The sequence below is a fragment of the Alnus glutinosa genome, chromosome 4 (genome assembly GCF_958979055.1).
Source record: "Alnus glutinosa chromosome 4, dhAlnGlut1.1, whole genome shotgun sequence".
In the NCBI taxonomy this organism is placed as follows: Eukaryota; Viridiplantae; Streptophyta; class Magnoliopsida; order Fagales; family Betulaceae; genus Alnus; species Alnus glutinosa.
In genome coordinates, this window is record NC_084889.1 from 5,214,759 (window position 1) to 5,239,236 (window position 24,478).

At 35.1% G+C, this 24,478-nt stretch overlaps 1 protein-coding gene and 1 pseudogene across 1 annotated transcript; one reads left to right on the forward strand and one right to left on the reverse strand.

Moving 5' to 3' along the window:
* Positions 1–7,028: 7,028 nt before the first annotated feature.
* LOC133867245 (putative transcription elongation factor SPT5 homolog 1) lies at positions 7,029–14,155 on the forward strand (annotated as a pseudogene).
* A 4,597-nt stretch (positions 14,156–18,752) lies between these two features.
* LOC133866869 (alcohol dehydrogenase-like) lies at positions 18,753–22,221 on the reverse strand. Its single transcript, XM_062303524.1, has 10 exons — positions 22,062–22,221; positions 21,763–21,899; positions 20,816–20,862; positions 20,379–20,704; positions 20,213–20,295; positions 20,039–20,114; positions 19,826–19,887; positions 19,641–19,736; positions 19,361–19,522; positions 18,753–19,096 (listed from the first exon to the last, which is right to left on the reverse strand). The coding sequence occupies exons 1-10, from the start codon at positions 22,096–22,098 to the stop codon at positions 18,977–18,979; spliced, it is 1,146 nt and encodes a 381-aa protein (XP_062159508.1). The 5' UTR covers positions 22,099–22,221; the 3' UTR covers positions 18,753–18,976.
* Positions 22,222–24,478: the final 2,257 nt, after the last annotated feature.

Here is a 24,478-nt window from a genome sequence, read left to right on the forward strand (position 1 = left end):
AAAGTACTCGTGTTTGCCATTTGAAAATGTAGAAAATTAGCACTTTTAAAATTTAATTTCAAACTATTTATTTTTTTGTGATTTGGTTTAAAATCGTACTTTTTATTTACAAAATTGTAATGCCAAACAAATCCTTAGGGTGAGGATTGGAGTATAGTGAATATGAATATGTTAAGATGGTGAATATGAATAAGTTAGAGCACAACATCAACTTCCTTTAAAACTCTTTCTCAATTTAGAAAACTAAACAACTTTTTGTTTCACTATTTTTTTTTTCTTTATTTAAATGCACTCCGCAATAATTTCTTTTATTCTTTTCCTAAATCATTTAAATTAAATGTTATAGGAAAGTGAGAGAAAATATAAATCATTTAAATATTGTTTCAAATAATAATTGTTATAAGAATGAGGGAGGAAAGAGAAAGATTTTTATATTAAAATAATGTTAAGGGAACTATTTTTAATACCCTAGATCTAGGGTACAACTTTTTGGTTCCCTCAGTATTTTCTTAATTTAGAGAACAACAAATAATTCTGATTCAAGTGATTTTTTAAGAGTTTTGTTACATCTAGGGAATGAAATGAGACTTAAGAAAGCTGTTACTAGTGCTTTCTTAATGAGATTTAAGGACATATCACACTTTGGAGAGAAAGCAGAACGAGCAAAATGAGACAGAAATTTCACTCCACTTACACAAAAGAAGGGTAATTAATATGATTAGATGATAGATTTTTGGTACAACTAATTATTTGGTACGGTAGTTGAATCGATTTGATTCGCTATAATGTAACGTAGTCTAAACAATTTGAAGTTAGCTTAATATTATTTAGAAAACCCAAACAAATTCATTTGGGTAGTGCTCATCAAACGCATAAGGTGAGAGGTGGAATTGGAAAAGATTAGAGTTTTCCGGGTACCATTATAGTCCAAGACATCAGTTTATGTGGAAACTTTACAGTATTAAGTTTGGTGAAAGAAACCTAAAGGATGTGGGATTTGTTTCTTCCATGTCAGGCTTCATAAGGATAATTGAATCGGTGAGATGGAGATATAGGTGAAAATATGATGAGATATAGTACAAAAACAAATGAACTCCATAACAAAAGGAAGAGAATTAGTGCCTTGTAAAATCCTTCCAGATGGTCATCCCACATACTCTTAGGGATATTTGCACAGTTTACATGCATGAACTGGCAGCCACCAAGATCAAAAAGAGATGCAAAAATGCGATTATTAGCCTGCTTGACTTTTTGAACAGAGAATTTTGGGGACAACATGATCGGGCTTCACTTATTAAGAGGTTCAACACGAAAGCTTTCCTATTCGTCCACCATGCGGATGATGCATCGAAGGCCTTCTCCTTTCAGCATTACTTGATATGAAAAATAGAGTAACGCTACGTACTCATCTCTTATAATGGACTAATGTTGTGGCAGTGTTCATTAACACAGTAATATAATAGTGAGATTGAAGATTACCTTGTTCATGTATTTCTCCACGACCGAGGGAAGGTCAGAGAGAGGCTTTTAGTTACCAAAAAAGGTACCCTTGAGAGTCCTCCCATTCAAAAAGTTTACGGGGTGAGTTTTAAAGACAGCATCTTGTAGCGGCGAGCCCCCAACCCTGCCGGAAAAACTTTGACTCAACATGAAAATGACCAATTGTTTATGCTCCATTTGGTTGCCCAAAAGGATGCAACAGAAAGAGAATAAAAACTTAGGAAACATCATGAACACATTCAAATGCAGAAATCATGGCATCAATATTTCCTGTGCATTCCACGCTTCTGTCCACTCCCCCGTCTGTCATCTCTACTATTACCTAATCACCAATTCACAAGCCAATCGCTCAATTGAAAACTTCAAATACAAACGCAGAAATGGTGAGACAAAGTTCTTGGACTCGACAAACCTCTTGAATTGGTTTCTTGTGGTCTTTTGGGTTCACCAACTCAGTCACACCAAACTTGTGTGCTGTATACAAAAGCAAATGAACTTCTCAGCAAGATCGTATACAAATGTTTCTTCATATAATCCGCCAAGGTTTCTTCATATAATCCAAATGTTTAATTAACAGGCAATGAATGCAATGCAATATTAGGAGAACCTATTCATAGACACAAACCCATTTCCCAAACACAAACAATTCCTGGAGTTTTGGGATTTGTTCCAACCTGACTCAGAAAAAGTATAATGAAGCTTTGCTGCAGGATGGTAAGTTTTATATTTGTGTTGTGTCTAAATATGGTATTATCTGAGTTGTAATGTTTAATGTTGAGTTAAGGGTTAAGTCCGTATAAAAGTCGGTCCAAGACATGAAAAATTCAAGTTATGAATGCTGTCCAGCAAAGACTAGTTAGAGTAAATCTACTGCATCTTCTGATTCTGACATTATATGAAGGAAATCTTGGTGGAGTTGGAAGCTGATTTAACTGATCGACTATAACTTTATATTTCACAAAAATCTTGGTGAACTTGTGCACGAAGCCTCCATAAAAAAAAAAATAAAAATAAAAAAAAAAAAAAAAAAAAACCCGAGAGGTTCAATGGTAGTTCAATTGCAGTTCAATCTATCAAATTTGTGACACTATTTTTTTTTTTTCTTTAGCCTACAAACTAGGTTTTGCCCTACCTATATAAACCTATTTAGGTACGATTTTCAGAGAGGGGCTACTATTCAGAAAACCTTGGAGAGAAAATTAAACACTTCGAGGCTACTTTGTAACACCACTCTTGCTCTTTTTGTTATAATTTTATCACAAGAAACCTTCAGCTACCACGGTTTTGGGTTGCAGCAAACAATGCTTGTTCGTAAAGAAGATTCTTGAAAAAGAATGCCAATGGTTTTGGAGCCAGTTCAATAGCAGGTGAATGGGTCATTTGCTAGAGTTACAAGCTGAGTTTAGTATTTCAAAGGTTTTCTAAGTTGACAAGTTTGTAACATAAGTCTTCTATATATATATATATATATATATATAGTAGATATCTTTGGGTTTATTGGACCCCATAGTGATTTTTCTTTTATGTTTGCTCTGATTTTGGCATTGGTATTTGTGGTTTTTGGCTTTAAATTTTATAATTGTACTAATCTAACTTCTGAGGTAAATTAAAGTTTGGGATTAAAACGAACTTTTTCAATGGAGATACCATTAATACATCTGTCGGGGAAATATCTAACCCAAATAGTGAATGGCCCTTCAACAAGGATAAGCCTGCATAAAACCTGATGGGCCAAGCCTGATAAGGTTGTTTAACGAAGAACGGATCCCACATGGACACTAAGTGCAGTTCTCATGAATGGCTTCCTGTTCGGAAGGCCAACTGGCCAAGACGAACCAACCACTGCTCGGCATAAACTCATAAGCTGCCCATCAAGTTGCATTTTTTTTTTTTTTTTTTGTAATCAGTGGGCTTAGATGGATATATGTGGCAGACAAAGTGTTCATCCACTTGTAGCTATCAATTTGGTGCGCGCTTATTTGATGTGTATTTATGTCCATCGGGTATTTCTCGTTTGGTGCACTTATCTGCCAATCAAGAATAGGCTTTTGTTTGAGTTTTGAGTGGTAAAATTCCCAATTTTTAGGGATTTGATTTTTCATTTGTTTTATATATTTAGCAAAACCTCAAGGTAGTAGTTGAATAATAGACGTATGAACCAGCTCCTCAATGAAAACTCTGCTTCAAGCTTTTTTTTCTTTTCTTTTCTTCTTTTTTTTTTTTTTTTTTTTTGGTAAAAAGGACTTTCATTCCACAAGATCAGGGTTACAAAGATTAATGGATTGGGCAGTGTGGCAAATGATCAATAGCACCACGTATTCACCATAGAATATTAGTAATAAAACAAGTTGTATGCATGAGCCGAAAGGCTAGTATATATATAGTTCATGAAAATTTGGACAATATGGTAGGAAGTTACAAAGCCAAGAATAGTTCCAAAAAATCTCGGGTTAAGGACCCTCCTAAACGCATCAATAACATCCTTAAGTTCAAATATTGGGTTAGGACCCTGGTCACCACCACAGCCACAACGACCAAAACAAAAGTACACATCAAATAAATGCGCACCAAAATGATAGCTACAAGTGGATGAACACTTTGTCTGCCACATATATCCATCTAAGCCCACTGATTACAAAAAAAATAAAAATGCAACTTGATTGGCAGCTTATTTTTAAGTTTGGGGGGGGGGGCTGGGTTTTGAACTTGCTTACTCGAAAGGCTCAGTTTTTAGGGGTTTTGGTAATTTACACCACCAAAAGTAAAAAGAAGAAATGGAAACATGCTAGGCTGACCACGACCACCCACCAAAGAAAAAGAAAAAGAAAGCGAAGAAATTGAATATCTAAGCAAACAAATATAAATACCAAGTAAGAAAAGGATCATAACTTCATAAAGGAAACAGGTTCTAAATGCTATGCACATTTCTAATAATCTTTCGGTGTTAAGGCAGCAATTCATTCTATCGGATGACAACAATGCTTTCATGTAAGAGATAAGACATTTTGTGAAGCAGAAAAAACATAAAAATTGAGCTGCAGAGTGGACTTCAATGATAAAAATCAGAACTTAAAAAAAAAGAAAAAAAAGACAGAAACAAACAAACAACATAAGGCTCTATTTGTTTCAAAGCAAAATGGTTTTGAAAAACATTTTCAACATTTTCAAACCCACCCATTTTCGGCAGCTCTTTTCTCCCCTCAACCCTTCTCTCATCAGCTCCTCTAGCTCTCTCTCTCTCTCTCTCTCTCTCTCTCCAGCTCCCAATCTACAAAATCACCACTCTATAACCAGATGGATTTTGGATTGCAGTAAATTTTCACACCCATTATGAAGATAATCCGGTGCCAAACACCAAATATCCATACCCATAGAATAGAAAAAAATAAAATTCATACCCATAAAAATGCTTAACAGAACCCATGTATAGATCATTGGAGAGAGAGAGAGAGAGATACAAAGAATACCGGTGGAGGGTGGCCGACCACCGAACAGAAAGAGAACGTCGCCGATGCTTCTGAACTCTGAAAGCTGGCACTGATCAGGCTTATTGGCGAGCGCGAGGGAACTCGCCAGTGGCTTTAACGGCGAGTGGGACGGCCGGCGAGCGACAGAGATTGGGGCTGGAGGAGATGAGCAGCTTAGAGCACCACCAGCAGTTACCCTATATTGGTTCCATTCCCTATATTTAGGGAAAATTTCATAAAAAAACATCAAAAAACCTCCCACAGCAGATGCCTATATTTAGATGAGGGGGTTGAGAATGAATAGTAATTCCCTATATATACATATCTACTATTCATTCCCTATGTATTATTTTAATATAAAAAAAGTACATTTAATTAATATAGTGAAAAGAGAAAAAGTAGGAAATAAAGAAAAAGAATAAAATAAGACTAAAAAAATAATAGGTAAGGGAATTTATTGTGAGCTTTTTTTTATAGGGAATCAAAAAATTGTTTTGTTCCCTAAATATAGGAAAAAATAGTTGAAAATCTGATGGGAGTGCTCTTAGAGCATTCACAACAGACCAAGATAAAGTAGGAGAGAGATAATATATTTTATGAATAAACAATTGAATGGGAAGTAAATAGTGCTTTCCAATGCATTGGGAATCACTATTCACTTCCTCGGGAAATGAAAATTTTAGGGAAGCTGCTGTGGAAGGATTTTTGTAACTTTTTTGAAATTTTTCCTAAAAAACTTAGGAAATAGATCCCCTTTAGGGAAGCTACTGTGAATACTCTAGCAGTGAAAAAGGTAGTAGGATTTGGGAGTTTTTAGGAATTTTGAAACTCTTCACGCGGATCGCTGAGGTGGCTATTGTTGAGTTGTAGATTTAAATTGAAGACTGAGATTGTTGCTATTGCTGCCATATCAATTTTTAAGAAGGATCCAGCTTGCATGCGGTAGTGGAAAACGGTACCGTTTTCCACTTAAAAAAAATTTACTTTAAAAACTTAATAATAAAAATTTTATTAAAACTCAAAAATTATATAAAAACTAATAATTAAAAAAACAAAAAATATTAAAAGGGGACAGGGGTGGCCGGCCACCACATTTTTGGCCAAGGGGGTGGACGAACCACCCCAATGTTCTTTGGGGGTGGTCCGGCCACCCCACCTCACTCCATACTCTGAATCTCTAAAAGCTTAGACAAATTGGAACTAGTTAGGGTTAGGGTTTTGAATAAAAATGAAAGCTTCTCTATAGTTCCACGAGGACCGGAAGCCACTTCTCAGAGCCAAAGTCCCACTCAGCATTTTAGGCTTGACGTTCCAGTTCGGGATCGTTGCTTGCAAGTCCAAGGAGCTCACCCTCAATCTCGGCAATCTCGGCACTTTCTTCGAATTCGGGTCGTCCCTTAAGATTGCTTACCGCCCAAACAACATGTGGAACCCGTTCTCACTCGTGGTCAAGACCGGGACGAGGCCGTATGGCTCGCCCATCTTGAGCTCCATGCTGATGAGCGCTGAGTTCAATCTGATTGGCCAAGGAAACCCTAGCTGTAAGCCTCAATTTGGGAATTTATCCATTAAGAAATCGCAGTCCTCGATCTTCGATAAGACGTCGGTTGTGCCTCTGGACGATGCGTCGATCGGGGTGGTGGAGAGCCCGGGGTTGAATGGTGCATTACACGACAAGAAAATTACAGCCTTGTTACCGGATTGGCCGGCCAGACCACCCCTAAAGAACATTGGGGTGGTTCGTCTACCCCAGATCGGCCACCCTTGGCTAAAAATGGAGTGACCGGCCACCTCCTTGGCCAAGGCTGGCCATCCCTGTCCCGTTTTAATATTTTTTGTTTTTTAATTATTATTTTTTATATAATTTTTGAGTTTTAAGAAATTTATTATTATTAAGTTTTCAAAGTAAATTTTTTAAAGTTAAAAACGGTACCGTTTAGTGGAAAACGGAACTAACAGCATGCAGGCGGTAGTTTAAACTACCGCATGCAAGCCGGATCCTTTTAAGAATATCCGCGGATCCTGCTCCGACAAAAACCTATATATACCCCCCCGAACCCCATTCTATACCATCGCGGTTCTCGAAGTGTTTTTTGAAACTTTCACAGATCAAAAATTACTCACTCTCCTTAACACAGCGTAGCGTGAGCGAGAGACTGGGAAAGAGCGATGCCGCAACGTTACGACGACGACGATGACCTGGAGCCCGAGCAGCTCTTCGATGAAGAAGAGTTGGAGGAGGAAGAGGAAGAGAGAGGAATGGAGGAGGAAGAGGAAGAGAGAGGAATGACAGGCCGGAAGCGGCGGCGATCGGACTTCATTGACGACTTGGCGGAGGAGGAAGAGGAGGATAGCGATGACGAAGATTACGGTGGTGGAGGCGGGGGGCGGAAGCACAGTCCTAAGAGGTGGCTCGGGTCCCAGTTTTTGGATATTGAGGCGCAGGTGGACAGTGATGAGGAAGAGGAAGAGGAGGATGCTGAGGACCGTACGTTTCATTTCTGATTTCTCTTTTCTCTAATTGTTTGGCTTTAAATCGAGGATTTAGAATTGATAGGACAGGCGAAGTTTAACGATTGAAATTTACTTTCTGTGTCGAGTTGGGCATCAAATTTTGTTAGAATTTGGATTAGGTTTTCTTTGATTTGGGGATGAGGATGTTCCAGGTAAATTGTAATTGATTGGGGGAACATGACGGTGGATGAGTTAATTGACTTGAGGGAGCTGAATCTAGGAGAGTTTCTGGAATGGAAGTGCGTGTATTGATGAAATATTGGGATTTGGGACTTGTCAGGTTATGACTCGGAATTTTATTCTCTGTGGATGAGATTGGGATTAGATGAGAGGTGCTCTCAAATATCACTTTCATGTTTTTCTTTGAACATAGTTGTTGGAATTTAATTTCAAGATATATGGTAAAGCTCGAAGGAAGTGGTCTGCACAAGAAATGGCCACCGTGAATGTGGCCATTGCAAGATACGGGAACCATCAAGACAGTTTGAAATGGCAGTTTTCAAGTTTGTAGCACGTAATTATCTATAATTGATCATGTGGTTTTGAATACTTGGTGGTCAACAATGGAGCCAGTCAATGACAATAGGTATTTAAAGTTTCCCAAAATTTGTCAAAACATAGAGTATTATTACTTTTTAAATGTTTGATATGCCAATTGACTGACTACGGGTAATTATGTTGGAAAATTGCGGTGACTTAATATCTGTACGTTGTCATTAAATTGTGTGATTAACCACTATTCTAATTTCAAATGTCTCCATAGTTGGTTTAGTTTCAGTTATGTGACATGAATATTGTTTGCATATGCTGATTCATCAAAAAAAAAAAAAAATTGTTTGCATATGCTGGATTTCAATCATGCCAACATAATGAGTGCATAGACTATTGCATATTGCATATGCTGGTTTTGGTTTAGTTTTAATTGAATATGTATGCACAAAAAAACATGCATACATATTCTATTCATATGAAGATGCCTATCTTTTTTTTTTTTTGGTTTTAGTGGTCTTTTCTCACCGATGTTAAACAACTTCTAATTTTTATTTTATTTTTTTAAAAAAGAGCATATCTGCTGTGATTCCATAAGAGAAGGAAATAGTGTACTGCTTATCTGTACTGCTTATCTGTAAGGAAACATTGAACTTCAATGTTTTGGGTCCCAAGCAGTTGCATCATTGGGGTTAGGTAAAACAATATCAAGTTGCTTCCACATTTATTATTTATTTATTTTTTTATGAATAAGGTGCTTCCACAATTATAGGAAGTAACCATTTATTTTTTAGTTTTTAGCTTTTTAATAATGAATCACAATTCATTAAAACGCAAAAGGGCGCACCAAAGTACACATGAAGTATACAAGAGAAATACCTAACCAGAAAAAGATAAAATATACAAGATAAAAAAAAAGGAAGTATTGAAAACTAGAAATATGAAATAATCATAGGCAGCCATCCATTGGTATAGAGTGTTGAAGAAGGCCTTTAATTCCACTACCGTCCTCTCACTATCTTCAAAACTTCAATCATCTCTATCTCTCTAGATACCCCACATCAAGCAGGGCGAAATCATCTTCCATACAACTTTACTTTGAGGACTTCCAAACTGTCCTCTCCAATTAGGGATAGAGTTATAGTTGTTTTTCCCTTCCTGCATGTGAATGCAGCCTTGGAAAAGAGGGTGAAAGGTCTTTATGTAATTTTCTGTTTTGACAATTTGGGGTTCTTAACATGTGGGGTTCATGTGCATCAGTCAAGCTGGTCCCAGAGTTTTTTACTTTTAAATTGCAAGATATTTCTAGTAGTCCTAGGTATTTTCTCTTGGTCTTTAAGTTAGTAGACTTATCAGGTAGTTTTGATTAACGTGGTTCCTCGAACTTTTAGTGTCATCTTTTAGGTTTACCCCATGGATTTAGATTCATAAAGAAAACCATACTCATGTAGTGAATTAGACCATAAGAATGTAGTTGCTGTAACAAAATAATAGTAAATTATAATTGATTTTAGATCCATCCCTTATTTTTAATTTAATTACAATATTTTAAATAATTAAAAAAAAAAAGCATGATGGATTATAAGCATATCAGGGGTAAGAAGTGATTATTCACTGTGGACGTGTTATGTACAGGGTTGGAACTATAATCTTTATTTTTTGGGGGGGTGGCGGCGGGATAAACTGATAGTAATAATGAAAAGAAGCAAACTTAGGAGGGCTATATTGGGAATAAGTGTATTTTTTTGTAGGTAGGGGTGGGTGGGGGCAGCTATATTAAATAAAATGCAGGATTTAGTATAGACAAGTGAATGGGATAAATAACAAGAGGCTGAACTATACTTGCTTGGGAAGCAATGGCCCCCTGAAACTTCCTATTTTTTTATTTGCACCACTAGTAAATGAATAACAAGTTGAACATGCAGATTTTATTGTTGATGGTGGAGCGGATCTGCCTGATGACGACCGTGGTAGAAGTATTCATCGTCGACCGTTGCTGCTGCGTGAGGAGGAACAAGAAGATGTTGAAGCTTTGGAGAGGAGGATCTAGGCTAGATATGCAAGGTCTGCTCACACAGAATATGATGAGGAGACAACAGATGTGGAGCAGCAAGCTCTTTTGCCGTCTGTTAGGGATCCAAAGTTGTGGATGGTCAAATGTGCGGTATGGTTATGTTTGTTCCATGAGTACATGGTTTTTGTTTTTTAGAATTTTTTATTTTTTTTACTTTCCTGTTTGTTCCCCTATTCTTTGGGGGAGAAAATGCTTATTAAATTCCTGTATTTATGTACATTAGATTGGTCGTGAGCGAGAAGCGGTCGTCTGCCTGATGCAGAAGTATATTGATAAAGGACCTGAGTTACAAATCAGGTCGGCTGTTGCACTTGATCATCTTAAAAACTACATATACTTTGAAGCAGACAAAGAAGTCCATGTGAAGGAGGTAATTTATGTTCGATGTATGGATAATTTGTGTTAACATGTGAGACTGAATAGAATTATGCTTTAATTGATTTAACATATTTATTTAATGATTCAGATTTAAAGTGATATTTCTTTGCTTATACTTCAGGCTTGCAAAGGACTACGCAGCATATTCTCACAGAAAGTAATGCTTGTGCGTATTAGAGAAATGACTGATGTTCTCTCAGTTGAAAGCAAAGCAATTGACCTTTCTAGGGACACTTGGGTCAGAATGAAGATTGGGACATATAAAGGGGACCTTGCAAAGGTATGGATTATAACTTTTTACCCAATGATATATTTTTCCCTGGATCTTTTGTCTGACCTTCAAGCTTTCTTTTCCATAGGTGGTGGACGTAGACAATGTCAGGCAGAGGGTCACAGTGAAGTTAATTCCAAGAATTGACTTACAGGCTCTTGCTAACAAATTGTTAATTCATCTCTTTCTTAGATTGTTTTGTCATTTGATCAGTACAAATGTCAACCTTCGATTAATTGATTAGTTAATTATTTTTAGAGGGACTGCATTAGGTTGTTGATGTATCCTGGTAATAAATAGGTAATTTATTTATGATACAGGAGGGTAGAGAGGTTGTGAAGAAGAAAGCATTTGTTCCTTCACGTTTTATGAATGTTGATGAAGCTAGGTAATGATTTCATTGTTTCTGTTTCCATGTAGTCTGTACATAATTTATGTTATGGTATAACATCTCGCTCAACTGGTCTCATTACGACATGCTTTATGTTCCCAGAGAACTGCATATTCGTGTAGAGCGCAGACGAGATCCAATGACTGGTGATTACTTTGAGAATATTGGTGGGATGTTGTTTAAAGATGGTTTCTTGTACAAAACAGTATCAATGAAATCAAGTAGCTCTCAGAATATAAAACCTACTTTTGATGAACTTGAAAAATTTCGGCAACCTGGTGAGAATGGAGATAGCGATATAGCCAGTTTGTCTACGTTATTTGTGAATAGAAAGAAAGGGCATTTTTTGAAGGGCGATGCAGTAATTGTTGTGAAGGGAGACCTCAAAAACTTGAAGGGGTGGGTTGAGAAAGTTGAGGAAGAGAATGTTCACATCAGACGAGAAATGAAGGACCTTCCTGTAAGAATTAACTCAATTGCAATTTTTTTTTTTTTTTTTTTTTTTTTTTTTTTTTTTTTTCTGATTTGCCCGTTCAGAGAAGTTGTACAGAATGTGCCTGCTAATATATGTTCATTATCAATCTCTTTACCTTGTAATGGATGGTATTTTGTGCAGGCAACTCTTGCTGTAAATGAAAAAGAGCTTTGCAAGTACTTTGAGCCTGGGAATCATGTGAAGGTTGTGTCTGGTACACAGGAAGGTGCAACTGGTATGGTTGTTAAGGTTGAGCAGCATGTGCTCATAATGTTATCTGATACGACCAAAGAACATGTAAGTGATACTCTATCGAGGTACCATGAGGGCAACATTGTGGACTTCTTCATGATTAGCCTTTTAGTTGGATCTGTCATGCAAATATAATAGAACTATCCATTTGTGTTCAGATACGTGTATTTGCTGATGATGTTGTGGAGAGCTCTGAGGTAACTTCTGGTGTTACCAGAATTGGAGACTATGAGCTTCATGATCTTGTGCTGCTGGAGTAAGACATTTTCATCTGTTCAGAAATCACTTAAATATTTTCTTTTCATTTAATTGATCTTGTTACACCCAAGTAGATGTCCTCGTCTGTTCAGGAATCACTTAAGCTTGTTTATTAATTTTGGTGCAGTAATTTGAGTTTTGGTGTAATTATTCGAGTAGAAAGTGAAGCATTTCAGGTGAGTAATCTTGCTAGAATGTTCATATGTTCAACCCGCACTTTAAGATGCTCATGTTTATGACTTTGTTACTTAGGTTCTTAAGGGAGTTCCTGATAGACCTGAGATTGCTCTCGTTCAGTTGAGAGAAATCAAATGCAGGATTGACAAGAAAATCAGTGTGCAAGATCGGTATAAGAACAGTGTGTCAGCAAAAGATGTTGTGAGGATCATTGAGGGTCCCAGCAAGGTGAGACCATATTATAGCTTCGATTAATGTTGTTGGTAGGGATTGCAATACTTATCTAATTACTCCTGTCATGTTAGGGAAAACAAGGCACTGTAGGACATATATACAGAGGAGTCTTGTTCATCTATGATCGCCATCACCTTGAGCATGCAGGCTTTATTTGTGCTAAAGCCCATTGTTGCATTATTGTGGGAGGGTCGCGTGCCAATGGTGATAGAAATGTGAGTAGTTTGTTTTCTTATTTGTAGATTTATTGTTTAAGAATAGATTTAGTAATTTTTATTACGTTCTCTTCTATTTTCTTCCTCACTTTTTTGGTTAGTTATATCTCTTTTTCTTTCAGCACTTGTGTTTTTTTCTTTGACTTATCAATATAGCATCCTCTTTGTTTCTCTTATATCATTTTTAGGTTGATTCGTACTCAAGACTCGCGAATCTTAAAACTCCACCTCGTATTCCGCAGTCCCCAAAGAGATTTTCTCGAGGAGGGCCTCCAATTGACTGTTTGTTTCTAATGATAAAGGCTCTCTTTTTCATTGTCATTGGGCTTTCTAAAAATTATTCTGGAACTACATATAGTTTTGTTATAAACCTCCTACTTCTATTCAGTTGGCAGAAGGCATAGAGGTGGAAGAGGGCATGATGGTTTAGTTGGTACTACGGTTAAAATCCGCCTCGGTCCCTACAAAGGTTATCATGGACGTGTTATTGAAGTTAAAGGCTCATCCGTTCATGTTGAGCTAGAGCCACAGATGAAGGTTGTTACAGGCAAGTCTGATCTTGAAATATCTTTTGCATTGTTGGCTATTCTATTTCCTTGTGGGTTATATAACTGCTGTTATATGTGCAGTTGAGCGCAATTCTATTTCTGATAACGTGGTTGCTTCTACCCCTTATCGGTAAATATCAGTTTTTTGCTTTTAACTGTTTCAGTTGTTTCATAATTCACAAATTTAAACTATATGTATGTTTTACCAGTGATGCGCCTCGGTATGGTATTGGGAGTGAGACTCCCATGCATCCTTCTTGAGAGATCCCGGAGGTATGTTCTTTTCAGTCTTGTGGACCGTGGTTTTGCTTCTTCTAGAAACATGGACAACTTTGCTTTAACAAATTAAATGCAGTTTGCTAGTCGGGTGTACGTTGGTTGCTATGGAGCCAATCCAATCCCTTCCATTCGACAAATTTTAGTCCACAAAAGTCGTGAAGGGGAAGGCCTTGATTCTCCATACTCTTTTTCTTTTTCTTTTTTCTTTTCTTTTTCTTTTCTTTTTCTTTTTTTTTTCTTTTTTTTTTTTTTTTTTTTTTTTTTTTTTTTTTTTTTTATAGATTGATTCTCCATACTCTGATCATGTGGATTGCATTCTTATGTTCCACCTTTCGTTGCGGGTTCAACACCACAACGGAGGGCTTGCCCTTGAAGTGCTACTTCTGCTTCACAAATCGAATGCCTGCTGTTGGTGAAAAGCACGCACCACGTACCATGGCATCTTAGACCGCAGGAATTCAAACTTCTTTTGTAGGTCATCAGTCCATTGATCCACAATTGGGATCCAAACAATCTTTATACTGATCATTCATCCTTATTGAATCATAAATTGGCCTGAGAATTGAAATGTAATGATCGGATATGTCTAGCCTAGAAATGTAACGCCCCGCTTTACAATAAGCGTATGTGAAATTTTTTCGATTTTCACGTGACCTTACGATATCATCAGAGTTAAGAAATTGATAGCGGAAACATATTTTTCTTCAACAATTGAAAATTAACACTTTAGAGCTGTTTGAATTACCTTAATATATAAAAATACGAACCATGTGTTCTAATATAATAAATGCATTAAAAGCAATAACTTGTATGTCACATACGGCACTTAATAATAATAACCATTGTTTTTTCCAACATATCAACATCATATAAAGTCTCAAACCACACTGTAGTAATATTATCATAACATTCCTAGTAGTTTCGTCCTTCTAGCCATCCTGCAAAAATTTGCATGTGATTATGGTCACCACAATCCCATACTGTAGTTAAGTGAATCAACAGCCTCCATTAACATAATGAAATACTAGTTTATTTAAAAGTACACTATACACAATATAATGACAGTAGTATATATGCATGACCTTATTTGTTCATTTGTGCCTCGAGACTTGAACCTCAGTCTTTTCCTTTGGACTTAAACCTTTGGTCTTACTCCTGATTAGTGCCAAAAGAATCAGACCTTGGTCTTATCATTATTGGTGAATTATTGAACAGTGCCTGGGGACTCTAACCACATTTGGTCTTATTAAAACCTATGGTTTGAATCAGTGCTGCCTCTGGACTACAACCTTCGGTCTTTTGCCATTGGACTTTAACCTTCGGTCTTCAAAGATTAGTTAATCCCTTGGGACTTTAATCCGCAGTCTTTGATCCATTAGTGCCTTAGGACGTTAACCCTTGGTCTTATTTATTAATAAATTCATATCTCATAACAATAATGTATGCAATGATAATTTATCAGCACATTCATCATTCATGACAATAAAATATGCATAGTTCCAAACAAAACACATTCTACACAACTCGTATACAATTAAATAAAACAAACATTATAACATCATTAAAGACCACCACGTATCATCCCCAGTGAGTAAAAAATACTCAGTTCTTTTTGCAATCTCTTAAATCATTATCTGCAACAATTAGATACACGTACATATAATACTATTATTATCATCACTCATAGAAGTTACTCCTAAACATGAATCTTAATTATTAAGGTTAAATACCTATTTAGTACTTGAGTTTTTAAGTTTTTATTTTTTGATACATGAGTTTTCATTAATTTGATAGATGGTACCTGGGTTTTAAGAAAAAACCATCCTGGTACCTCTGTTAACTTTTCTATCTAAAATTTAATGGTTTGCCATGTGTCAACCTTTATAGGTTGACACGTGGCACAATATAAAAAAAATTAAAAACTAAAAATAATAAATTAAAAAATATATATATTAAAAATTTGAAAAAAAATATAAAAAAAAAAAAAAAAAAAAAGAAGAGAAAGGGGGGTAGCTTACCCTTGGCCACCATGGGGGTGGCTGACCACCCCCATTTTCCCTTGACTGGTCTGGGGTGGTCAAGGGGGTGGCTAAACCTGCCTTAAGGGCCATAGGGGTGGATCGGCCACCCCCAAGGGCCAAAACCCTAAACAAAAATAATGGGCTTTGGCCCTTGGCCACCCCCAAAGGTTTTGGCCTTTGGGGGTGGTCGAACCACCCACATGGGCCATGGGGGTGGTTCGGCCACCCCAAATGGCCAAAACCCATTATTATTATTATTATTTATTTTATTTTTTTCAGCCATGGAGTGGCCGATTCACCCCCAGATTAAGCCACTCTCTTTGCAAAAATGGGGGTGGGTAACCACCCCATGGTGGCCAAGGGAGCCACCCCTCTTCTTTTTTTCTTTCTTCATTTTTTAAATTTATTTTTAAAAAAAAGTTATGTTTTTTAATTTTTAATTGATATTTTTTAATTTTTAATTTTTTTTTTTATATTGTGCCACGTGTCAAGAGGTTAACATGTGGCACATGATAAGCCGTTAAATTTTGGACGAAAAAGTTAACAGAGGCATCAAGTTGGCTTTTTCCCAAAATTCAAGTACCATTTATGAAATAAATGAAAACTCATGTACCAAAAAAGAAAAACTTAAAAACTTACGTACCAAATAGATATTTAACCCTGATTATTAACATATAAATAATTATTATCTTATTCATAACAACATTCACATTTATTAGTTTAAGGAACTCAATATTTTAATCAAAGAACCATTTTCCCATAAAACCTTTAACACAAGGAAAAATTACAATTTAACCCCTCAAACTACCAGTCGTTTTACGGATAGCCCCTCGAACTATCAAAGCTTGGACTCTGGCCCCCCAAACTACCAAAAAGTTTCAAAAGGGCCCAATTTGATGAAAAATGCCTATAATACCCCTACCACGTGTCATTTTTCAATTAAAAAAATAATAAAAACTAAAAAAAAAAAAAAAAAAAAATTAAATTGAAAATTGAAAATTTTATTTTACTTTTTTTCTTATCTTTTCTCGAAATGAAAATATGAAATCATTTTTTTTAAAAAAAAAAATAATAGATTTGATCATTTTAAAAAATCACTCTTTTTGTAAGTTGTTTTTTTTTTTTTTTAATATATATATATATATAATTATTAACATAATTTTTGTCATATCAGTGAGTCAACAAATCACCTTCTAAAACAAATTTTATTTAATAAATATTGCATACCGAATCTATGACAAATTTTAATAAAATCTGTATCCAAAATTTGCGATCCAAATTAAGTTTTCATTCGATTTAACCAAGGATTTTATAAAATAGAAAATATATATATCATAAACATGGGGCACTACTTTTTTTGGAATTTACCAACAGATAAATTCATATTGATTTATAACCTTATCAATCCAACAACATACAACAAAGAACTATAAAGGTAGACGGCCAAGATCTGTCCAAAAAATATATATATTTTTTTTTTAGTTTTTTTTTAAAAAATTTTTAAATTTTTATTATTTAATTGAAAAATGACACGTGGCTGAAGTATTATAAGGCATTTTTCGTCAAATTGGACCTTTTTAAAACGAGAAATGATCCTTACACTCATTTCTCACAACAGCCCCACAACAAACTGACGTGGCTGATAATATTTTATTACTTTTTTTGTTTTGTTTTGTTTTCTTTTTGTAAAAAAATAATAAAATACTACCAGTCACTTTAGCTTGTTGTGGGGCTGTTGTGAGAAATGAGTGTAGGGATCATTTCTCTTTTAAAACTTTTTGGTAGTTTGGGAGGCCAGAGTCCAAGCATTATTAGTAGTTTGGAGACTATCCATGGCTGATAATTTGAGAGGTTAAATTATAATTTTCCCTTTAAACAATATTCAAACCTTTTTTTTCCTTAATATATATATATATATTCAAACCTTTTTATCTTAAAAAGGGTTACCTTAAAACACTATTAAGTCTGTTTAGTTTCCTTTATTTCGTACCTTTAAAAAAAAAAAAAAAAAAAAAAAAAAAAAAAAAAAAAAGGAAAAGCCCCTTTAGCCCTTAACACATGGCCGAACAGTACACATCCCACGAGAATTGGCTTGTTTGTTAAGCTCCTGTACATTACATAATAGTGCCGGTCACTGTAACATTTTTTTTTTTTACATTTTACATTTTCCAATAACAATTAACATCAAAACATTCTTACTTTTTTCACTTTTTATATCACATCAATAATTTTTTATTATTATTCAAATAAAAAAATTTATTACAATACAAAATTTTTCACTTTTTTATACAAATTCTTTTTATTTTATATTACCTCATTACTTTTTACTAATTTTAAAACTAACAACCCATTACTCTGTTCTATTCTGTTCTTTGTCAAACAGGAGACAATCTAACTTAACAAACAACCCAATATTACTTAACCACAATTACAGAAATCATGTTCCATCAGTTAAAGGCTTTTATCACAAGATTAATCAAAACACCTTTTAATTTTAGAAACATAATAACCGAAATCAGTACACTACCAAAGTCACACATACAATCAGCCAAACCATCAACAAACCCAAAAACATACCCAGAATTTTATTCAAAAATCAACAACCAAAATACCTATAAAAACTCACAAAACAGATGGTATTTTGAGCCTTAAACCTCATGGGACAGACAATGGGCAATTCGGATTAGCGTGTTGGGTTCGAGTCAACCCGATTGACCCGCCAACTCGAACCCGACATGATTATTAATTGGATTGATACCCGTTACCCGAACGCGACATGACAAGGTTACCCGACCCGACCAAACAACCGGATCATGTTAACCCAACCCGAAGTTTTTAAAGACTATGACACTATTACTATTCTTTTTTTTTAAAAAAAAAAAAAAAGAGAAAAAAAATAGTAAGTAAACGGGTTGAACCCGTCAACCTGCGAGTTAGCGGGTGACCCAATTACTAAACGGGTTGATGGGTCAAACCCACGGGTTGACCCTCCAACCCGTTTATAATCGTATCAGTAAAACGGATCAACTCACCAACTCGTTTAGCCTAAACCCTAACCCTATAATTTCATATCATGTTTGTGTTGGGTTTGAGAGTCCAACCCAAATAATTTCATATCATGTTTGTGTTGGGATTGAATCGATCGTTGAGATGGAGATATAGGTGAAAATGTGATGAGATAATGTACAAAAACAAATGAACTCTATATATAACAAAAACAAACAGATGAACTCTAGATATGGGAAAAGATGGTCATCCCACCATACTCTATAGGGATATTTGCACAGTTTACATCCATGAACTGGCAGCCACCAAGATAAAAAAAAAAAAGAGATGCAACAATGCGATTAGCCTGCTTGACTTTTTGAACAGAGAATTTTGGGGACAACAAGATCGGGCTTCACTTATTAAGGGGCACAACATGAAAGCTTCCCTATTCGTCCACCATGCGAATGACGCATCGAAGGCCTTCTCCTCTCAGCATGTACTCAAAGGCCTTGTTTATATCCGAAAAAGGAACTTTATGGGTGATGAACTTCTCCACCTCAAGTTCCTGCGCAATAATTGGGTCATCAAATTGATAATTAATAAATTAATTAGACGGGATATCAAAAAACAAAAATGAAAAGCCACTCAAAAGCCGGGATGTAAAGAATAACATTACTAGATATGAAAATTAGATCTCCTATCCCACTCTCATAAGTCATACCAATGGACTGATGTGGTGGCTGTGTCCATTAACACAGTAATATAAGAGTGAGATAGAAGATGAATATTTAGAATTACTTAAAAAGTAAGTATTGAGATTGAAGATTACCTTGTTCATGTATTGCTCCACGACCGAGGGAAGGTCAGAGCGAGGCTTGTAGTTACCAAAAAAGGTACCCTTGAGAGTCCTCCCATTCAAAAAGTTCACGGGGTTAGTCTTAAAGACAGCATCTTGTCTAGGCACACCCACAATAACGGCGAGCCCCCAACCCTGCCGGAAAAACTTTTGACTCAACATGAAAAGGACCAATTGTTTATGCTCCATTTGGTTGCCCAAAAGGATGCAACAGAAAGAGAATAAAAACCAAGGAAACATCAAGGATGCATACATCATGAACACATTCAAATGCAGAAATCATGGCATCAACATTCCCTGTGCATTCCACGCTTCTGTCCACTCCTCCGTCTGTCATCTCTGCTATTACCTAATTACCAATCCACAAGCCAATCGCTCAATGAAAACTTCAAATACAAATGCAGAAATGGTGAGCCAAAGTTCTTGGACTTGACAAACCTCCTGAATTGGTTTCTTGTGGTCTTTTGGGTTCACCAACTCAGTTACACCAAACTTGTGTGCTGCATATATGTATACAAGCAAAGTGAATTAATTGGAAGGAAAGGTTTGTTAAAACAGAGAATTTTCTCAGTTGTGATTACCTCTGCTGAGAAACAACATATATAGATATTATTTACAGCCGTTTGGTTTCTATTTAAGCAGTGAGCTTACCTAGTTCAAATCTATTTGGATGTAAATCAACACCAATAATTCTTGAAGCCCCAGAAATCCTGGCCCCCTCAGCAGCCTAATCACAACGAAGAACCATAGTGTTAAATGTTAAAATTTAGGCAAAAGAATTAGTAAAAAGATTCAAGAGAGGGAGGGGGAGGAGGGTATGCTCACAGCAAGGCCGACGGCTCCCAATCCAAAGATAGCCACCGTCGAGCCTTTTTTCGGTTTTGCAACATTCAGAGTGGCACCAAGGCCTAGAAGAACAAATACTCAAAAATCGAATTATTTATTAACAGAAAATATACAAGTCTGGGGAATTGTCTCATGGTTCTTTTACCTGTGGAGATTCCACAACTGAGAATACAAACTTTGTCAAGAGGAGCCAGGGGATTGATCTTGACAACACAGCCTATGTGAACCACTGTGTACTCACTGAAGCTAGAAGTCCCAAGAAAATGGTAAATGGGCTTTCCATTGATAGAAAATCTAGATTTTCCATCACTCAGCATCACCCCCCTGTCAGTATTTATCCTCAGGAGCTCACACAGGTTGCTCTCTTCTGATTTACAGTGCGCACATTTTTTGCATTCCCCAGTGAACACTGGGAGGACATGATCGCCTGGCTTCAAATCCTTCACGCCCTCACCAACACTCTCCACGATCCTTGTTATTCATTAAAAGAGAAGAAAAAGATATATATGATTTCGTTGAAAATCCTAACAACAAAAAACAAGTATATGAAATTATAATCCCACTTAGAAGATATTTACATACCCTCCTGCCTCATGCCCAAAGATTCTAGGAAACAGAGGGTTCTGTCCCTGCAGGATACAAATTCATATTGGATTTAATGTTCTATACATCAATATGAATCAATTAGAAACCCTAAAAATGAAATGCTTCTAAGGTGTATTACAATATCGATTTCCCTAAGAAATTATTTTTCCCAACCAGAAATGGTATACAAAGGGTTACAACAAATATTTCTCCACAATAACCTGAAAACCTTCCGATTTTCTATTATAGCAAAAGATAAAAACTCGAAATTGAAAGTGTTATTTATGTATGTTCACTACCAGTCACTTTGTTTCATTATTAACCGTTAATCCAACAGTCATAAACTGCTATTTTAACATACACTTAATTCTGACTATCAGATCAGATAATTATCAATAATTCTTTAATAATAATCATTAGTTCATAATTATTTAATTTCAACCGTTAGATCGAAGCTGATTTGACTTTACAATTTACTTTAGTGATGATCCAATAAATCTAATCACCGGATCAACCTAAGAATCATCCTATGACCACATCCGATGCGAAACATCATATTAAAGTATATACCCAAATGCATACATCCAAACATTATTTTGAAGGCTTAAAGTTGGCATTTATATATAAGGCCCAACACACGTTCTCTTTTTTTCATGCGAGACTTTTTAAAACACATTCCATTTAAAACAATCCCAAATCACAAAATAAATATATACATATTAACTTTGAAAATTCTTTAACACCCTCCACACCGGTCGCCCATGAAAGTGTTTGCAATCAAGGGAGGTAAAATCTTAGATCTGATCAATGTTTTATGAAGTACAAGTAACTTATCCCTCGAGTCAACCTAACCCAACCCTTGAGCCAAGCTCATTGTTTCTCACTATTTTAAGGTGGGTGTTGCTGCTGTTTATAATTAATTAAAGCAATGATAAATGTGTTACCTTGGCTTCCCAAAAGAAAACATCGGTATGGCAAAGAGCAGTATAGAGAATTTTCAGACGAACTTCATCTACTTGTGGTGGTGCCACCTCCACTTCTTCAATCACAAGCGGCTTCTCTGCTTCCCATGCAACAGCAGCTACACAAAGATAAAAGCTCCCTCACTAATTTGTGAAAATAATTTATCAAACTTCACAACCAAAAGAAAAACAATTCTCAGAACTATCCTAACAGACAGATCAGATGGAGCATTCTGTACGTCTATAAAATTAAATGGAAAATATATCCCAGTGATGTTCACCTTTACAACGTATGACCTGACCAGCAGTGCTTGACATCCTTCCCTTCTATTCTAATTCACCGACAATCCAAAATGTAGATAAAGAATCTAAAATATCAAAAACTGTTTGAGCTTTCTTCTTTGTGGAGGTATATATACTCTGAACCAAGTAAGGAGAGTGAAGCCATGAAGCTTTATTAATAGTAACTATGGTTCTGTTCCTTGTCGTAGTTGACATTTCAAACAAGTTTGTCCTCCCCCAGATAAAATGTTGGAAAAAATTTACTTCTCACTCTTAATCTTTTATCTTTTTTCCATTTTTTTTTTATTTTTTTCACTTTCACAATCGTACCTTTAAATTTTTAAAAGTGTCAATTTAGTACTGTGTTATTCCTTCAATTTTTTTCAATTTCAATTTCAACACTTTGTTAGATTTTCGGTGAAACCTTGCATAAAATCTCAAAATACCACTATTTTTAATATATATATATATATTTCAAAGATTTAGGCGTATATATTTTTGCAAATTCCATTGAATCCTAACCAAAATCTAAATCTTTGCAATTTTTTTTCTTAAAAAATATAGGTATTTAATTTGAAATCTTTGACACATCTTTGTAAAAATCCTAACGGATGGTTGAAATTGATAAAAAAATAAAAATTAAAAATTAAAAAACGAATATGTTAAATTGACTATTTTTAAAGTTTAGGAGTAACATTATAAAAATGATTAAAAATAGTAGTGGTACGAAAAGTTTTTTTTTTCTAAATATCACTGTTTGTTTATATTTCTTTTAGGATTGAGACGGATGCTGAAGTTCCATTGATCATGTCAAGATAATGTTTCCCATGCTTAAGCATTTATCTAGTGGGGCTGGCCCCCAAAACGTAGATATTTCCCCTCCTTTGTCTTTTCTTTTCTTTCCTTTCTTCTTTTTTTTTTAAAAAAAAAAAAGAAAAAGAAAAAGAAAAAGAAAGTTATCTTTTTCTTTCCTCGCTCGATCAATAAATAGATTTGTAGGTACGAAATTGCAACTTGTTTGAAAGATTTGTCTGGGGTACTGTTTTTTTTTTTTTTTTTAAAATGCTAATTAGTATTGTCATGCAGGCATGACATTTGAGAGAAAGAAAGCTAATTATTAAGATCTTTTAACTGAAATTACTGGGTTCATATTCGTCGTAATTTTGTAGGAGTCAGAGCCATGTGTCACTAGCTCATGTTCATGCGTAGTGCAGGCATAAATATAAAATTATATAAGTCTATTTTAATTCGATTCATTTAATTAAACAAGTCAGGCTCCTCAACCATAGCCAACTATTTTTGTTTTGAATTCGTATCGAATTCACGGATCGTATAAAAAATTGTTTTCTTTAACCAGAAAAAGGAAAAAGTTATAGTATAACTTATAAATTACTGTAAGAGACATGTTACATGTACAGTTTTTTTTACATCTCTAATGCATACATCCGTTTTCTAAATCAACCATTTGATCTCATGATTGATTTATAAAACAGATGTACAAGAGACATAAAAAAAATCATTTTTCTTATTATAGTGTTACGGAAATACTCATTTTATTTTTAGGATGGAAAAAAACTTTAGCCAATTTAATGGGGCTTGGGCATGAAAATTAACCAGTTGGCTTGAGAGTTGAGACCTATCACTATTAAACGCACAGCTCTCCAACCTACTAAAATGTTCCCTTCCCTTCCTTTCTTCTTTGATTTGAATGTGGTTTGTCAGCATCGATTGGTTAAAAATCCTTTGCCCAATCCATCCAAGCTATTCTTTTCTGTCTTATTTTATTTGTTTTTTTTAAGAGAAGGATATATGATTCGATTGGACCATTTGGAGGCTGCATCGGATAATAATAGATTTGTTTACTAGTAAATAGCAATATAAGTTATATAACATTTGAATTTCAAAAGTGAGAATAATAATTTTTATATAAAAATTAAAATAAATTATTTTTTATTTAATATTTAAATATTAAAAAAGTCCTTATTTAAAATTATCATATCTTAGGCCCGAAATATCTACAGCTGAGCCGGCCCTAATAACAGTTGGCTTAATCTGACTCATCTTTCTCTTAATTAAAATAGGTTGAATCAAATCCCTACATAGATAATGATCAATTATCATTCCTCTAGTATCATCGAATGAAGTATCCGATCAATCTTTATGATCATGCCAATAGGAGAAATTATGATACTGACATTTCAAAGAAAAAGAATCAATCTTCACTAAAATTTCATCAAAAAATTTAACTTGAAGGATAATAATCTATTTTAGGACACCCATCAAACATTTGGTATGCATCAACATCATACCTTGGAATATAATCACAATTTATGTTCCTCATGTCAACTACATTGAGTTTATCATTAAGGTAGTCATCATAAGATTAGATAAATAATAATGATAATAATAAAAGATA

What these genes read in the sequence shown, in the direction of transcription:
- LOC133866869 (XM_062303524.1), bottom strand. Translation starts at nt 22,098, where the DNA reads ATGTCAAGCACTGCTGGTCAGGTCATACGTTGTAAAG. An exon ending in CAGTTGTGGAATCTCCACAG is followed by an intron (nt 20,296 to 20,378) that starts GTAAAAGAACCA and finishes TTGTTCTTCTAG; the next exon opens with GCCTTGGTGCCACTCTGAAT. An exon ending in CATTTGAATGTGTTCATGAT is followed by an intron (nt 19,523 to 19,640) that starts GTATGCATCCTT and finishes TTTTTCCGGCAG; the next exon opens with GGTTGGGGGCTCGCCGTTAT.